Source organism: Sminthopsis crassicaudata, chromosome 3 (genome assembly GCF_048593235.1).
Source record: "Sminthopsis crassicaudata isolate SCR6 chromosome 3, ASM4859323v1, whole genome shotgun sequence".
Classification (NCBI taxonomy): Eukaryota; Metazoa; Chordata; class Mammalia; order Dasyuromorphia; family Dasyuridae; genus Sminthopsis; species Sminthopsis crassicaudata.
This window is the reverse complement of record NC_133619.1, coordinates 650,085,673-650,103,357: the sequence shown is the minus strand read 5'-3', so window position 1 is coordinate 650,103,357 and position 17,685 is coordinate 650,085,673. Positions and strand designations below refer to the sequence as shown.

The 17,685-nt window shown below is 42.3% G+C and overlaps 1 protein-coding gene across 1 annotated transcript; it reads right to left on the bottom strand.

Annotated features, from left to right (window-relative positions):
• Window positions 1-9,184: 9,184 nt before the first annotated feature.
• LOC141562643 (immunoglobulin superfamily member 1-like) lies at window positions 9,185-12,087 on the bottom strand. Its single transcript, XM_074302647.1, has 9 exons — window positions 12,027-12,087; window positions 11,395-11,694; window positions 10,527-10,814; window positions 10,237-10,266; window positions 10,021-10,110; window positions 9,806-9,833; window positions 9,600-9,676; window positions 9,369-9,499; window positions 9,185-9,250 (listed from the first exon to the last, which is right to left on the bottom strand). Exons 1-9 carry the CDS (start codon window positions 12,085-12,087, stop codon window positions 9,185-9,187), a joined length of 1,071 nt encoding a protein of 356 aa, XP_074158748.1.
• Between the last annotated feature and the right edge of the window lie 5,598 nt (window positions 12,088-17,685).

The following is a 17,685-nucleotide window of genomic DNA, read 5'->3' as shown; positions in this document are numbered from 1 at the left end:
GAAAGGAACCTGTTGAAATTAGAATCCTCAGAGAACATAGACTGTTTGAGGCTGTTGTTCCTCTGTGTTTGCCTTTCCTGGGTCCCCAGTGCTTAACACAGATGCTGGTATACAATATGTGCTTAATAAATGTTGGCTGATTGTTGACTTAGCTGTTTCCTATATTCTATATTCCTATATTCTCCTTCCCCAATGTGCTTCTTCACAGGGAATCCTCCATTTGTGGGACTTCCTCCCTTCTTTCGTCTTCCTCACAGAATCCCCATGTCCTTATATAAAATATTTTCTATTGTCATTATCCTTCTTGGAATTATTGTGCATTTATTCTATGTAATTACTTTTCTCTGTATGTGTTCCATCTCTCCATTACAACTGCAAACTCTTTGAAGGAAGAGACATTCTGACTTTTATCCTTCTTCATCTCCAAGATTTAACATATAAAAATCATTTATGAAAAGTTTTAAATTTTAATTTTACTTTGTTATCATTGCAATTTCTTTATAATCCCTCTGTGTCAGGCAATGTGCTAAGTGCTGGAAATACAAAAAGATGCATCCTGCCCACAAGAACCTCCCAATCTAAATGTGGGGAAGTTGCAGAACAATTAAAATGCACAAAAAGATTAATACAAGATAAATAATAAACGATTCAAAGAAAGAAAGCAGGAGAATTTTAAAAATTGGAAAAGGCTTCTTATAGAAGTGTTTAGATGAAACTTGAAGGAAGGCAGGGAAGTCAGGATGTGGAAACGAAGAAGGAAAGCATTCAACCTTGAGGGATGGTCAGAGAAAATCCCAGAGACCTCAATGACTTATTATGGGACTTAAAAAGAGGACCACAGGACTGTGTAATTTAAGCAAAGGGTGCAATTACTTCCAACCAGAGATGACAAAGATTTTTAGAGAAATGTTTTCACTGTGGTATAGGTCATTTATATTTTTGAATTATAAATCATCCTGAAAAGCCAAATTTTTCTCTTTAAACAATGATTTCATAAAGGGTAATCATGTCCTCTTACCTTAGTTTTATTTTTCCTATTTGTTTATTTTCTCTATGAATCAACTCTTGTTTGAGTTTTCTTTTTGTATTATGATTTTGTCTCCCAGAAAATGATTTCCCTGAGTCTCAGAGCTTCTCACTACTGATATTACAAACATGCTCTGCTTTCTTCTAGCTTCTACCTCTCCTTTTTTGTAGATGTGTTATGAATGGTCAGCTAAGTAATATTTCTTATGAAAACACTGGTAAGTCTTTGACCAAGGTTAAGATACGTCTGTTCTCCTCAAACCTGTGTAAATACAGCTTACAAGGAAAAAAATGTTGCATCAGTATTTTTTCACCCACTGATTATTTAATATAAATTTTTTCCTTTGTGTTTGTGTATATTTGTGTGTGTGTGTAGTGAAGGAGGTTGTGGAAGAGTTGAAAAGGCTTGAATAACACTGTACTTTATGTAGTTGTTCCAATGACCAAAGATGCTTAAACTCTTGACCTACTAGTCTTCATTCATGAGATCTGAAATTACTCACTCTGATCATAATCTTCTATTATTACATCTCTCCTTTATCTTACAATCCCAACACTTATTTTGCCAGAAACAGGACACCTTTGGTACCCCTCACAGGCCATAGAACCCAGAGAGGGAAGTATCATTCAACTGCCAACATACCTAAGAATTCCTAAGCTTCTAGTATGTCAAAGGCAGGATGGGAAATCAGCCTCATTGTCTGCTGATCTCTGCTGTTGTGAGGAATTAGCAAGGCTTTCCCAAGTTTCAACTTTTGAAACTTCAGGGTCATGTTCTTGATTGGAGACCAGGCCATAAAAGAGTAAGAATTTGTGCTAGAAATCTGCAAGAGAGGATGCAGAAGCAGTTAAGGATATATGTTCCCCAATCATCTCCCAAAGGACTTAACTTGGAATGGGAGTGGGCAGAGCTGAAAGGCATTTCTTTCTTCTCTTCCTCTTTTAGATTCAAAGGCTAAAGAAAAACCTCATTAAAGCATATAAACCACTTCCCTTACCCAATCCTCAAATTGTAGCAAAGGAAATTATTATTATCCTCATTTACAGAAAAAGAAACAAACAAGATTTGGCCATAGTCACGTACAGAAGAGGTATGGCATAAAATGAACAAACCCAAATCAGATTTAGACTATACTGCTTCCTCCTGAGTGTGCTGAGTATTTAAAACCCACTGTAGTTTTTGATTTCCCTCTTTACCTAATTCCTGTCACAGATTAAAACTGATTTTTCCTTCTTTCCCCTAACTCTTCTTTTTCATCCCATTCCATTACCTCAAAGGAATGTATTCTATGGTTGTCATGTGCCAGGTACTATGTATGCTGAATAATAGAGACACATATGCAAAAAACTGAACATTCCATGAACTTACAGCAGCATGCAAAATAGGAGGTCATAAAGCCTGGAATACAGGAACCACTTCATGGAAACTTGTTCATTTCCTTCCTCATTGACTATGTACAACAAAATTATGTTTTGTAAAATTTCAGAATTTTGAAAATGACTCAAATTATTAGCAAAGTGCAGAGAGTATCTTGAGATAATCACACCTTGAAAAGGGTTAAGGTCTCTTTTAAAGAAGGCTGTTTCTATCAGAGAGGTGATGCCTCTCTGACAAATGCTACAACAGCACTTGGGTGTGAGTTGTATTTTTTATTTTCTAAGTTATACTTTAAAAGAGAGGCAGGATTTGGGGGCAGAGCCAAGATGGTGGAGAGGACACACTTTTTTTTTTTCCTGATCTTCTCCTACAAACTTCAGACTAATTAGCAAATCCACGCTCTGAATTAGCTTTGGACAGCAGAATACACCAATGTTGGGAGTTCAACAAATTACCAACAGAAGATAATTTTGAAGATCTCCATAAAAGGTCTGTTTCAACTGGGCACAGAGGGAAGTGGACCAAACACAAGTAGTCTAAGCACAGACGCCCATGCAGACAGCATAGATTGGGGTGGTGCAGACTCCATGTGGTGGAGAATTTATGGGGAGGAATCTACAGCAGTGTTGGCTACTCTGCCTTGGTTGCAAGCTAGTACATCAGCAGAGAAGTTATAAAACATCAAATGCAAACACAAAAGGTAAATAGTGAACCCAAAGTGCCATAATCTCCCAGGACTTGGCCACGCCCACCCAGCACCAGAAGTGAATCAGCACAAACTCACCACAGCATGGCTGCTTGTAGAGGAAGCAGCTGCCACTTGTAGAAGAAGCTTGGAAAACCTCGTCTGCCCTAAAATCAGATCTTCACTTTTAAAAAAATGATTTAAAAAAGCAAAAAATAGTTTTGACCATAGACAGTTTTTATGATGAAAGAAAAGAACAGATTTCAAACCCTGAAGAGATTAAAAGCAGATTGTCTCCAGACATAAGTTGATATAGCCTGGTCCCCATCACACAAGACTCTCCTAGAAGAAATTAAAAGGGATCTTAAAAGAGAGCTAGCAATAAAATGGGGAAAGGAAATGAAAACTTTGCAAGAGAGTTTGGAAAAGGCATATAACTCATTAAAAGATAGATTTAATAAAATGGAAAAAGAAAACAACTCCCAGAAAAACAGAATTTGTGAAACAGAAAAAGAAAATAACTCCTTAAAAAACATAATTTGTGAAATAGAAAAACAACTCTTAAAAAACAAAATTTATGAAATAGAAAAAATTCCATAGAATAAAATAAGTCATTTAAAATTCAATTGGACAAATACATAAAGAAGTAAAAAAAAAAAAGTAAATGAAGAAAATAATTGACTAAAAATTCAGAATTGAACAAATGGAAATGAATGACTCTATGAGACAACAAGAATCAGTCAAAAAAAACCAAAAAAATGAAAAAATTGTATAATACCTAATTGGGAAAACAAATGACCTGGGAAAATAGATCTAGAAGAGACAATCTAAGGATTATTGGACTCCCTGAAAAGCAATTTGAAAAAAAAAGAGCCTAGAAACTATTTTTTTCCGGAAATCATCAGAGAACTGCCCAGATGTCATAGAATCAAAAGGTAAAATAGCCCTTGAAAGAACTCACTGAACACCTCCTGAAAGAGACTCCAAAATTAAAACTCTGAGGAATATAATGGCTAAATCTTAGAACTATCAGGCCAAGGAAAAATTACTACAAGCAGACAGAAAGAAACAATTCAAATACCAAGGAGCCACAACAAGGATTATCCAGGACCCAGCAGCTTCCATCTGATATTCTGAAAGGTGGAGAAACTTGAAATGCAGCCAACAATAAATTATCCTGCTAAACTGAGCATTTTCTTTTGAGGAAGAAGATGGACATTCAATGAAACAGATGAATTCCATTTATTTGTGATGAAAAGACCAGAGCTAGACAAAAAATTTTACATCCAAATTTAGAACAAGAGAAGATAAAAAGGTAAAAAGAAAAGAAGGCTTGAGAACTGTAATTCTGTTATGGGTATACATAGAGAGTGCATGTATAATCTGATTTTACTGTTAAAATATAAAAAGAAACTAGAAATGGAAAGGGATTTTAACAGGAAAAAAGAGGGGAAATTGGAGGTAAAATGAGGGAAATTATATCTCAGGAAGAGGCAAAGAAAACCTATTATAATTGAGGAAAAGAAGGGAAGGGGATGAACATTATGTAAATCATATCAGATTGAATGTCATCAGATTTGGCTCAAAGAAAGAATATCTTCTCTCACCTTATAGAAAAGTGGAGGGTAAAGGGGAAAAGTAAAGGGGTAGGCTAAAAAGAAGGAAAAACAGAAATAGTAGGGGAAAGGTATAAGAAAGGGAGAGGAGTGCTTGAGGCCACCGTAGACTGAGCCAGGCTGAAAGAGAGAGCTTGGGAAGTGGGGGGTAGGGGGGCAGTGAAAGCCTAGACCAGAGCTCTCAAAGTCTCAAAGGAGTTAGCTAGCCTAGGATGGATTCCCTTTACCCTTTTTCTTTTCTCTCAGCCCATCTTTGCCTTCCCCTCTCAAGGGAAACAACTCTCACTCTTAAAACATACAGATTTTTTTTCTTTTCTGTTACAATAGTTTAGTTCACTCCCTACTCTACTAATGCCTGGTCACACTATTTCCACTCTAAAATATATAAGCTGAAGAATATCTTGCTAAATATTTTTACAAATAGTATCATATTTGATCCTTACAACAATCCTACAAGATATCATTACCCCCAATCACAATTAAGGAAACTGAAAAAAGGAGAAGGGATTATATGACTTGCCTGATGTCACACAACTGGTGAAGTCTGAGGCTGAATTTTAACTCAAGTCTTCCCCATTCCAGAACTAAAACTCTATTATATTAGCTAGCTATGCAACTCCACAACTATACAATATAATTGGAAAGAAAATATATAAAGCAATCAGAATTGAATATTGCAGAATTATAAAGAACAAGAATGGTTCCAAAAAAAGAGAAATGAGAAGAAACTCTCATGTTCCATTCCTTTGACAATGTGAGTATGGCATATTGCATTCATTTTCAGATTCTGTCAATATATTATTGGTTTTCCCATTTTTGTCTTTTTCCTCTTTTATTTTTCCTCTTTAAAAATTAGTATTTGACCGTTTTTGCAGAAGGTAAACCACTCTATAGGCATAACCAATCCCATTCTTTCTTATTGTCTTCAGTAAAGAATGCTCCCATATCACCTCTCTCAATAATCTTTGAGTTTCTCTTTTTAATGGCTTCTTCCCTACTGCCTACAAACACATACATCTTCAGGAAATCCTCATATGGTCCATGCATGTCTGCTATCATTGTATATCTCTCCCCGTTTTCATACCTAAATGATTTAAGACCTTCTACAATTCTTGTTTCCTACTTTTTTTCCTTTCCTTTCTTCTTAACTCTCTGCAATCTAACTTCTAATGTCAACTGAAATGGCTCCCTCCAAAGTAACAAGACTCTTGACAAACACAACTACTTTCTTTTTTCTCAGCACTTATCTTTTTTAACCTTTCTTCAATCCCCTTTTTTTCTTTATGTTCTCCTCTCTGGGATTTCCTGAACCTGGGATTTTTTTTTTTTTTTTTTGCACCCATGCAAGTGCTCCTCCTTATGTCTCCTTTTCTGGATCTTCATTCAGGTCATTATCTATTAATCATAGAGGTTCCCCAAGGCTCTTCTTTAGAATTTCTTCACCTTTCCCTCAACTACTTCATCTGATAATCCCATCAGCTCTTGTCAATTTAATTATCTCTGTGCTGCTATTCTCCAAATCTTTTTGTCCGGTCTCTGTAGACTCCCATCTCCCCAATGCCTATTGGATATATTAAAGCGGATGTTCCACAAACATCTTAAAGGCAGCAGATACAAATCTGAACTCTTTAGCCTCACATACACACACACACACACACACACACACACACACACACACACACACACACACACACTCACTGACAGCAAAGTCCTACCATCTTCCTTTTTTGTCACTGTCCAGGGTACCACCATACACTTACTTACCCAAGCTCACAAACCTAGTGATGAAATTTCCTCTTACTCTCCCTACAATAATATGCTTCCAAACTCTACTGATTCTAAATTTCACATCTGATTATTTCAGATCTGATGATGATTTCCTAATAAACCCCTGTGGCTCCTTTTGCAAGATAAAATATAAAATCCTCTGTCCTTTATAAGATGTCACACACCCAAACCCAAATCCACCCTTCCAATCTTCCTTCATCCTCCTCTTTTATACTTTCTTCTCTATAGGCTTTTAGGGTTTTCCTCTTCCTTATTTGACCAGTTCTCTGTCTCCTTTGTTCCCTCTTCTCCAGGTCATACTTTCTAACCGGATGTGTCCCTCCAGGCTCTATCCTGAGCTCTCCCCTCTGCACCTTCTATACTATTTCACTTGATGACTCATGAGCCCTCATCTTTATCCTGACAGTTTTGAAATGTACCCTTCTATCTCAGTCTCTCTGCTGACCTCCAATCTACTATCTAGAACTAGATGTCCAATACATATCTTAAACTCATTATGTCCAAAAGATCTCATTATCTTTCTCCCAAAACCTCCCTTTCTTTCTCACTTCTCTGTGGTTGTAGAGGGTATCACCATCATCCCAGACTCTAGACTCCCAACTTAGGAATCATTCTAGATTCCTCAATATCTCACACTCCCCCCCATATGCAATATTATGCCAAGACTTTTCAATTTAATATTTGCAGAACCTCTCAATACAACCTTTCTTCTGACACTTCCGTTTTCCTAGTGTAGGCCTTCATCTCCTCATATCTAGACTTTTGCAATAGTTGGTATCTGCTTCAAGAACCTTCCCCAGCAATCAATCCTCCATTCAAGCACTTAAGTGATGTTCCTAAAAGAAAGGTCCAAACTTGTCACTCCCCCCAATACATTCATTAAATTCCAAAGGCTTCCTATCACCTTCTGAAGCAAATACAAAGTCCTTTCTTTCATAATCAAAGCCCTTTATAACCTAGCCCCACCCTTTTCAGTCAACTTACTTCCCAGACACAGACTTTTTGATCCAGTGACATTGATCTTCATACTATTTCCTGACACTTTCTACCTCTTTACTCCTGGCATTTTCCCATCTGATCTCTTATGTCTTCCATGGCTATCTCCCTCTTCATTTCTACCTTCCGTGGCTTTCTGTAAGTCTCAACTAAAACACTATCTTCTACAGGAAGCCTTTCCTTCCCTAACCTCTGCACATTCTGTATATAGCTTATTTGAATGTATTTGTGTGCATGTTGTCTCCTCTTCTAAACTTTTATTTCCTTGAGACCAGAGGCTGTCTTTTGTCTTTATGTATATCCCCAGTGCTTATTCATAATTCCTTTAGAGACTAGGTTCTTAATGTCTGTTGACATTTAGTAGAATGGCTCCTTGGAATGAGGAAGGGAAAGGATCCTGGACAAAAATTCTGCTGATATGAAAAAAAATAAATAAAATCATCCCCAAACAACAGAAAGCTGCATATTTAATTTATTATAGATTCCAAAAAGAAAAGCAAGATCAATATAAAAATCAATTTCATAAAAACTCTTCCTGCTACTTTATGTGGAAGTGTTCATTTATTTGGTGTTTTTTTAAGTTTTTTTTTTCTAAGTGTTTAAAAAAGAAAAACATCAATGGTGAGTAAGAAGCATAATGGTTGGGAAAGATACTCAGTTTTGTTGAATGTGGAAAAGTCTCTTATAAAAGGATATGCTTGAACTTAATCTTAAAGGATTCCCAGAAATCCTATTCCAATAGTGGAAAAATTCTTTTGGAAAGACCCAGAGATGGGAGATCAGCTCTTAGTTTTGAGGAACAACAGGCTGCTCAGTTTTTTTGGTTTTTTGTTTTTGTTTTTGTTTTTGTTTTTTGGAATAGAGAGAGAAAGTAAACATACAATGAGTCTAGAAAGACAGGTAAGAATTAACCAGTGAAAGGCTTTAAATGCCCAACTGGAAAAGTTGTGTTTGATCCTAAAAGTAAGAGAAAAGACATAAAAGCCTCCTTGACAAAATATAAATTATGTCAGACCAGAGCTTTAGAAAATTTCATTTCAGTGCTTTCTGGAGGATGGGTTGCAGAGGAGAGAGGACAGATCCAGAAATCTCAATTAATAGGCTATGGAAATAGTTGAAGAGGGTGGTGACAAGGGACAATATGGGCAAAGAAATAGGGTTAGAACAGCAAGATCCTATGATGGTAGCATAGAAAAGAGTTGGCAAATGACTGCGGATGAGCAGAAAAAACATTTAAAGATAATTACAAATTTATGGCCCTGGGAGACCATGAGAATACTGATGCCTTCAGTAGAAGGAGGGAAGTTTGAAAAAGGAGAAAGTTGTAGACGTTTGAAGAGGGAAGAAACAAAAAAGTTCTGCTTAAAACAATAGAGTTGGAAATGCCTATAGGACATCCAATTGGAAATTTTTAATCAGCAACTGATGATGTGGGCCTAAAGTTCAGGGAAGAAGGCCTGGATCCTTTGGCCTAGTTATGGTGATAAAACTCAGAGAAGCTGAGGAGATCACCAGAAGTGTGTGAGAGGAGATAAGTCAAAGAGAATTTAAGGGGTACCCACATTGAGAAAGAGGAACATGGATAATTATCTAGCAAAAGATCCTAAGGAAGAACCCAGAGCAAGAAGTTCTTGTTCATCATTGCAGAGTAGCATACATTGTTGGATCAGGACACGTCTTTCCAGGGGCTTTCTGCTATTCTTTCTTGACTGGATTCATCTGGATATAGGTCAGTCCCTCAGGGTCTTCAGCCTCAGGAACCTAAAGGAAAAACAAGAGGGGGAGTGATCAGCCAGTATCACTTGAGTGATACTCTGATATTTCCTTTGAAGAAAGAAAGAACAAAATCACAGGTCAGTTACTGAGAAGTGGATGAAACCAAAAGCCAGAATATGAGGAGGGAAGCTGGGAGAGATGAGGCTGAGACCCAGGAGGAGACAGGGTCCTCCCAAAGGGGATCAGAATAACTCACAGATGTTCTCGAGTGTCTGCATTTGGCAACCCGGGCATCTGGATTGGAGAGAAGGCTCTGTCAGTTGGGACTCTGAGATCAGGCCTTCCCAAGGACATAGCCAGGATACCTGCCCTGCCACCTGCCTCAGTCACTTACACTCAGTCTCATCTTGGGGAGCTCCAGATTTAGAAGAGAAGCAGACAAGCCAAGTACAACTGAGGCATCTTGGGAATCTATGAGGAGAAAAGAGGACTGGGTCATCCTGGGAGTATCACTCATCCTTTTCTCCCCAATAGAATCATAGAAGATCTAAGATCACACTAGACAAAGGAGGCAAGGGAAGATGAGCTGAAGCTCCCTACCTTCTGGAGGTCTCTCCATGTGAAATCACTGATGAGAGAGAAAGAGGGAGACCTGGGTCAGTCACCAGCCTGTGATTTAGAGCTGGAAGGCACCTTAAAGTTGACTTCAGGTTGGCCCCCACTTTCACAGCTGAAGAAACTGAGGTCCCAGTGGTCCCCATGCTACTGAATCCCTCGACTCCCTAGAGTTTCACTCCTTTTCTCCCCAAACTCACCATTCTGAGTGTGGCAATGACTCCTAAAGGTAAAGAAGAGGAAGAGGATAGAAGCACAGCTGAGGGCAGTGATGAGGATGGTTTTGTTTTCTGTAATTGGAGGAGGAGAAAAGTAAAAACAGTCATCAGGCTCTGCTGACCTCTCATAAAGGATCCCTCCCTAAGCTCAGATCCAAGGGGGTTATTGACCCCTCTCCCCATCTCAAGGACCCTTACCTCTGGTGAGAAGACTTTCATTCTGCTCCTCTGGAAAATGTAATGGAAAAGGAAGATCACAGGAGTGAAGATTCGGAAAGCCAAGCCCCCCGCCCAGCTCTCAAGCATGATCCCAATGGCCCTGAAAGTCTGGGGAAAGGCAGGCTCTTCCCTTACTCTATTTCTGGGTCTCCACGTGAGAGCCAAAGGGATTCCTGGGGCTATCTGCCCAGTTCTGCGGATTAAGAGTTTAGGGAGAAGGGACAACTACAGTCATTCTTGAGCTGGACTTTCAGGCATCCGGCCCTCACCTTGTATTATAAGCTCCAGGGGATCACTGGGCGGGGCCAGGACAGGGCTCTGTCTCCCAAGGAGATAGCAGCACCTATACTTTCCAGTCTGGTTGATGTTGACGTGGATCAAGGGGAACTCTGCCCCATGCTGGCTGGGCTCACGGGTGCTCACAGGCATCTCCTCTCCATCCTTGTACAGGGCAAACTCCACACCTCGGGATGGCCCCTGACACAGGAGGGTCACATTGTCCCCCGAGGTTACCTTGGAACTGGGCCGGGCTGAGAGAGAGGGCTTGGGAAGGCTGTCTGCGGGGGCAAGCAGAGACCAGAGCCCTCCAAGTCTCAAAGGAGTTAGGGGGGATTCCCCTGGCCACTTTCACTTTTTCACCCAGCCTCTCTGCCTTTCCTGCCTCAATGGAACTTAACTCTAACTCTTTTTTAAAAACCCTTTAATTTTCCTTTCTTTTCTATGGCATTGTTCACCCCTTTTCCAATCCTGCACAGTATAGAGATAAAACTGCCACCACTGCTCCATCCGTCATCCTGAGTTCCCAGGCTGAATCAGAAAGGCCTCAGTGGCAGTATCTGGGGGTGTCCTCTGCCAAGGGAGCAGCAAGGCTCTGTGGCTGACCTCCCTTGTGGGCAGGCGCCACCTCAGTGCCACAGGGTTGGAGAGATTCCTGGAGGAACAACGCCCACCTTGCTCATTCTCAGGGAGTGAAGTTTGCTCTGCCTCCATCCTCACTCCTTCCCATTGGCCAGGGCGGCCCCTCACACAGGGCCTCCTCCCCTGGCTCCTTCCCTTTCCTGCACGGGGCTCACAGGGGCCCCTCACACCAACCTCTCCCAAAATGCCCCCAGGAATCCTGGGCCTGCTCTCTCTCACCTGTCACCCAGAGCTCCAGGGTCTCACTGGCTTCCGACCTGACATGTGGGCGGGAAGTCTCATAGTAAATGCAGCTGTAGATCCCGGAGTCCTGGGCACGCAGAGACTTCAGGGGGAAAACAGTTAGAGGAACACTTTCCTGGTTCTTCTGGAAGGGCTCCTGTGTCCCAGCCTTCAGCAGAATGAATGTCACCAACTGATGGTATGACGATGATGGTCTTGTGCACCAAAGGAGCACCTTCTCCCCTGGTCTCACCACAGGGCCTGGCTCAGCATGAAGAGATGGCCTGGGAGGAGATCCTGGGAGGGAGAGGAAACATATGGGGGGAGGGCAAAGGAAAGCCCAGAGTCAGAGCCTGACTGCTCTGTGACTGGGGCAGAAGACTGAGCCTTCCACCTCATGGACCACAATTGATGATCATCATCATTGTCATCGATGAGAACAATTCCTGGTGTTTGTGTACTGCCCCCTAGGGGCCAGGTGCTGTGCTAGGCACTTGACAGATATCATCCCACGGCATCCTCACAGCAGGGTGCTGAGGGCTCAGATTCTCCCCTTTTCCAGGAGACTCTGAGGGAGGCCAAGGTTAACTGCCTTGCCCAGAATCCCACAGCTGGGAAGTGTCCCAGACCAGATTCGGGGGCCCTGGCTCCTGGTCCGGCATTCTCGCTGCTGTATCCCTTGGCTTCCATGGTGGAAGGCACAAAGACCCTGGGCTTAGCACCCAGTAGACAAGGCCAGATAACTTCTCCTATATCTTCCTCATCTGTTAGGATTCTTACCAGGTGCTAAGTCACTGGAATGGATACAATTATCTAATTTAGCAGTTCTTAACAGTTCTCTAGTTCAGTAATGTACTTGATGGGGGTTGAGGTCCCTTTAAGATTCCTTTCTGATTTCCAACCCCCCCCCCTTGGCCGAAGAAGCTAGGATCTCTTGATTCACAAATCCTGGTCCAAAAGTTCCCCTTTGAATTCCAATGATATCCAGGCTTTCCTCAGCCCCACGGGATCTGAGCTAGCTTTGGCTTTCCCAGCCCCCCACTATCTGCTCAGGTTTCCCCAACCCCCACAAATAGCTTTTCCTTATCTAAGGACTCATTGGATTCTATTCAATGCTAACCCTGGCCCAAACCAGCCAGGATCCTGGGACTCCACCCACCTTCAGAATTATCAAAAGGGAACTCTGGGGTCCAGTCTCTTTGCAGGAGCCCCCCCAAAATGGTATCCTTCCAGCCATGTAAGGGTTCCCATCTGCCCGGCGACCACCCCTGGCATCTTTCTACCTTTACCCTTACTTCCAACCCCAAATAAACCTTTTTTATCAATCTAGGTTTTCGGACCTGTAAATTCCTTTACGATCACTAGACTTCATTTAACTATGTATCCTTGCACAGAAGCAGAAGGGGGTTCCCCCTTTCTTACTAGAATTCCATGAGATTCACACCTTTAAGAGAGCATCTATAAGGAGGAGCTCCCACAAGCCCACTCTAGGAGGCAGAGTGGAACCCAATAACTCCACAGGTTCATCCAAAGTCATCCTCTCCTTTTCCCTTCCTGATTGTTATGAGAGGAATGGGAGAGGGATTCAGGTCCCTCTTCTCCCTTCTTGATTCCCTTGGGAATGATGAATGGATGCATGGCGGCCCCTCTCCCTCCCTGAGAGTGAGAAATAGACCAATGGAGTGCACCCACCCCAGCTTCTCCCTCTTTGATTATCCTCAACAAGATGCCCCCAAGGGAAAGACTCACCTGACTGTGCCCTAATCATGTAGATGCAGCATAGCCCTGGAAGAGAAGCTCAGATTATCAATGACAACCTACTCCCCTCCAGCCGCTTCCCCTAAAAGTTCTTTCCCCCAAGTCCTCCGTGACAGAACAGAGGCAGATTCAGGTGGCAGAGAGCTCTGGGTCCTGCTCAGGCCAAGAACGCTGCCTCAGCACCGAGGGTCTCTCTCCGTACCCCGGAGTGTGCCAGCCAAAAGCTCTGCTCCCACCGTCCTCCTCCCCCAGCCCAGCCCAGGGGCTCACCAAGGCAGAGCAGACACAGGAGATCTGGCTCCATGGTGCGCCTGAGATTCCCAGACCTCAGTGAGCACACAGCAGGAGTCGGTAAGCCCCTAAAGAGAGGTCCTGCTCAGGATGTGGTAGGGGACTTGTTATCTCCTCCCACGAGTCTGGTCACACTCTTTCCACTCTGAGATACATTACCTGGAGGACATCTTGCTGAATTCTCCCTCTGAGAGGCCCAGAGTCTCCGCAGGAGGCCAGTCTTCAAAGATCGTGAGAACAAATCCCTGAGACTCAAGGGCCACCTCTCCCTCGGGGGTCATCTCAGCAGCTGGAAGGGCTTTAAGGAGAGAGAGGTCCTAGGGGAGGAAGAGCACTGGCCTGGGAATCAGGATCTGGGTTTGAGCCCCAGCTTGGCCCACATAACTCAAGTCCCTTTCTCTCTGTGCCTCTGATAGCTCACATAATAAAAGACAAGACGAACAGATGGTCACTTGTGCCCTTCACAATATAAGAAGCAGATCATCTTCAAAGGTGGACCCCCACTCCCTCTTTCCCAAATCTGGGGCTTTAGAAGAGAAACTCATGGGACGCTTCCCTCCCACCCAAGCAGGACCAGGGGGAAGCTTCAGACACTCTCCACTCAGCCTACATGCAGTGCTGAGAGAGGGGGGCTCCTGGGCTCAGATCCTAGCTCTTATTTCTCATTTCCTTTTCTCTCACGTGGGGAGGATGGATTCTATCATCTCAAAGATTCCTCCCAGCTCACACCCTCTGCGCTTCCACTCCTGACCTTGAGCTCTGTCTCACTCTCATTCCCATGTCTCTGATTCTGCAGTGTTCCCAGCTTTGGACTGCCTGTTGTGGGCTAGGAATAGCCCACCATATAGGGAATAGACCATCCCTAGGTCTCAGCTAGAAGTTAGGAGATCTCATGTCAGATGCAATCATTCCAAAGAAATCTGTAACTAGGGCAAGGTGATCAGGACTTGGTCCAAGGGCAGCAGAACAGGAGAGAGCATTAATAATATCACTAGCGCTTTGCCAGCCACTAGAAACAAGGCCACTAGAAACAGTGAGCCAATAATAGAAAGAGGAAAATGGGAAGCTACCATGCTTCTAGCCCACATACCTACCCCATTGTACCACAGATAAAGAAATTCTGCCTGACCTGCTTGGCTCTCCCCTGCCTGATCCCCTGGCTAGAGATGGCACCTCTCACGTGGTAGACCAGAGCAACAGCCTTCTTCCAATCCCCATGGGCCAGTGTCTGAAGCTCACTGCCTGCTCTAAAAGTTGATCTGACCATCCTCTCACCATCCATGCTCAGAAGGCAGATTATGACTCTTCTCTGGCCTTGAGGCTTCTGCTTTGGGGTGGCCTAATAAAATTTTCCCAGTAATGGAAACTTTCTATGTCACCATCATTCTCCACAGGTACTCATGGATTCGAGGGGAGAATGAAGCTCAGTTCTCTATTGGTCTCCGGCTCAGAGGGAGCTTCCAGGCCACCGTGCTCAGCAGGTGGAAGCTCCCAAAAGAAGATAGCATTAGAAATAGAACTAAGCCATCATGTTCTTGCCTGACTTTTAATTTGTGTGTCCTTTGAGGGAACCTACTCACCCCATTTTTTAATGAGATGCTCTCCAACCAAAAGCTTTTTGACTGTTGGTTTTCTCTCTTAAGAGAGCCAACCACGATACGGAGAGATGGATCTTTCCAGTCATCATGGCAACTTGGAGAGTTCAAGAGGTAAAGAGATCCTGAATGCTGACCATCAGGGGGCTTTTCCTTCCTAGGACTGCTTGGCTTTTCAGGGGAGGAAGTTCATCACATGATCCACTGTGTAGACTTCTAACACCTAAGTTCTCACTTGACTGGCCGGGAGCCCTGGACCTGATGTTGTTATTAACACATTATAGATTGAAAGGAAAGGGAAGTGTGTGCAACATTACCACAAAGTTTATTGCTTGCTCTTCTCTGTGCTTGAAGAGGACCACAATGGCATCACTAAGTCAGGGTCAAGGGACAGTGTATAAGATTGTGGCTTATCAGACCTATAGGTGCTTGGAAAGCTCATCACATGTCAGGTACACTGGGAGGGGAGATGGGTCCAAGTCTTCAAATCTCCCAAGAATTTTGAGCTACTGCGATTCTGCTTTATGGAACAAATGATGTGGATAGGTGGTTGGGTGCCAGGATATATTGGGTCTCACAATTAATTTTAAAGTTCTTCACATAGACCTTGAGAGTGTGCTTGTATCAATTCTCCTGACCAGAATGGAAGTACTTTTAGCAAATGGACTTTTCAGCATTCAAACAATGTGAGCAGCGCATCAGAGTCTCTCCAGTGAAGTTTGCGTGTTTGGTAATTCATCCCACACAGGTTCTCAAAGTCTGGCACATTTTCTCTCCAGGTAATCTTCAACATCTTCCTAAGACATTTCACGTGGAAGAGATTCAGTTTCCTGACTTGGTTTCACAGGCATAGAATAATGAAGTCAGCACAGTAGTGCTGTAGACCTTCAATTTGGTAGTCAGCCTATCACCTCTCCTCTCCCACATTTTATTTTGGAAACTTCCAAACACTGAGGCGGCTCTGTGGCATCATATTTGTCCACATCCTTGTGTATGTTTACACCTTTGAAGTATATAAGTGAATTTCAACATTCAAACATTTTCCTTTTGCTGGAACTGATGGGACCATGTATGGATAATGTTGTACTGGCTGGTGAAAAGCCTGCGCTTTCTTGGTGTTTATTTTTAGGCCAAAATTTGCAAAAGCAGCAGAGATTTGATCTGTAGTTCACTGCATTGGAGCATCAGAGGTTTTATTGAGTGCACAATCATCTGTGAACCAAAGTTCACATACAACTCTTCCTTCACTTTATTCGCAATTTGTAGCCTTTACCAGTTAAATAATTTACTGGCAGTATAGTAGCTGACCTTGGTGCTGTTTTGTCTTCTTTGAAGGCATCTGACAATATTGCAGAAAATATTATGTTACAAAGCATGGAAGCAAGCACACAGCCTTGTTTCCCTCTATGGGAAAGTATGAGACCATTGTCCATTATCCAAAATCCAGGAGAGCAAGGCATCATGATATAATATAAAAGACTCTGGGCAACCCAATTTTGCCATCATTTCCCATAAGCCCTTAGAACTGACCATATCAAAGACCAATGTACCTTGTATATAGATTGCTATTCAATTCTGGAATAAAGCAGCTATTCCTTTCTGAACAGCTAGTGACTCTTAAATAGATGACCATCTTCCCAGTGAAGAATCAACCTCTCGAAGGGCACTCTGACAAAAATCTTGACAGCAATAAATAAGAGAAAGACCACTGTGTTTGTCACAGGACAACCTATATATGTTTCCTCTATAGAGATGGATGATAGAAACATCCTTTCACTCAGGAAGATAACTTCTTCTTGCCATATAACCCAGGATATTTCCATCAGCATTTCTATGCACAGTAAATTCCCTGCCTTGGAAAGCTCAGCTGGACTAGAATCAGCACCAGGCACTTTGCCAAATGAGAGGAGCCTGATGGCATCCAAAATTTCTCCTTCAGTTGAAAATTTGCCTAGAGAGGGGTTGACTTGAATATGAGGTATATGGTCACTTGTACCAGCATTGATTGATGATGGCTACTTGAGAACACTATCAAAGCTTTCAGTCCATCTCTCCAAGACCATGCCCTTATCACTAAACAATGAGCTCCTTCAGCACTGAATAGTTAAGAAGTACTAGAGGGTTTTGGTACATAAATAGCCTTCAGGGCATTATAAAAGCAAATGAAATTGTACTTTTATGGGAAACTGAATTTAATTGCCTTCTTCCTTAGTCTTGTGTTTGATAAAAATTAGTATCCCTGGTGGGAAGACTATTTTCCACACTTGGTGTCCACATGATTCACCCAACTTTCACCAGTGTCTCCAAGGAGCTGAAGCATGCCCAAAGGTCATACCATGTAAACCATTTCAGCAAATGGGCTAAACAACATTGAGGGTAAGTGAGGGATCTCAAAGCCTTAGGTGAGTTAGGAGGGCGTCTATCCCACCCACAGTGGAATGTGCAAATAAAAGCAGTCTCTTCCAGTGGCCATAGAGGTGATTAGCATTTTCCACCATGAATCTTTGGGGATTGTCCTGGATGCTTGCATTGTTGAGAAGAGCTCAGTCTATCATGGTTGATGATTGTACAATGTTAATAGTCAGCATGTATAAAATGCATATATATCTGTGTATGTATACATAGAAAGACACAGAGATAACTT

What these genes read in the sequence shown, in the direction of transcription:
- LOC141562643 (XM_074302647.1), bottom strand. Translation starts at nt 12,087, where the DNA reads ATGGAAGCCAAGGGATACAGCAGCGAGAATGCCGGACCAGGAGCCAGG. An exon ending in AGCCAGGGCCCCCGAATCTG is followed by an intron (nt 11,695 to 12,026) that starts GTCTGGGACACT and finishes TCTCCCTCCCAG; the next exon opens with GATCTCCTCCCAGGCCATCT. An exon ending in TCCCCAAGATGAGACTGAGT is followed by an intron (nt 9,500 to 9,599) that starts GTAAGTGACTGA and finishes TCTCCAATCCAG; the next exon opens with ATGCCCGGGTTGCCAAATGC.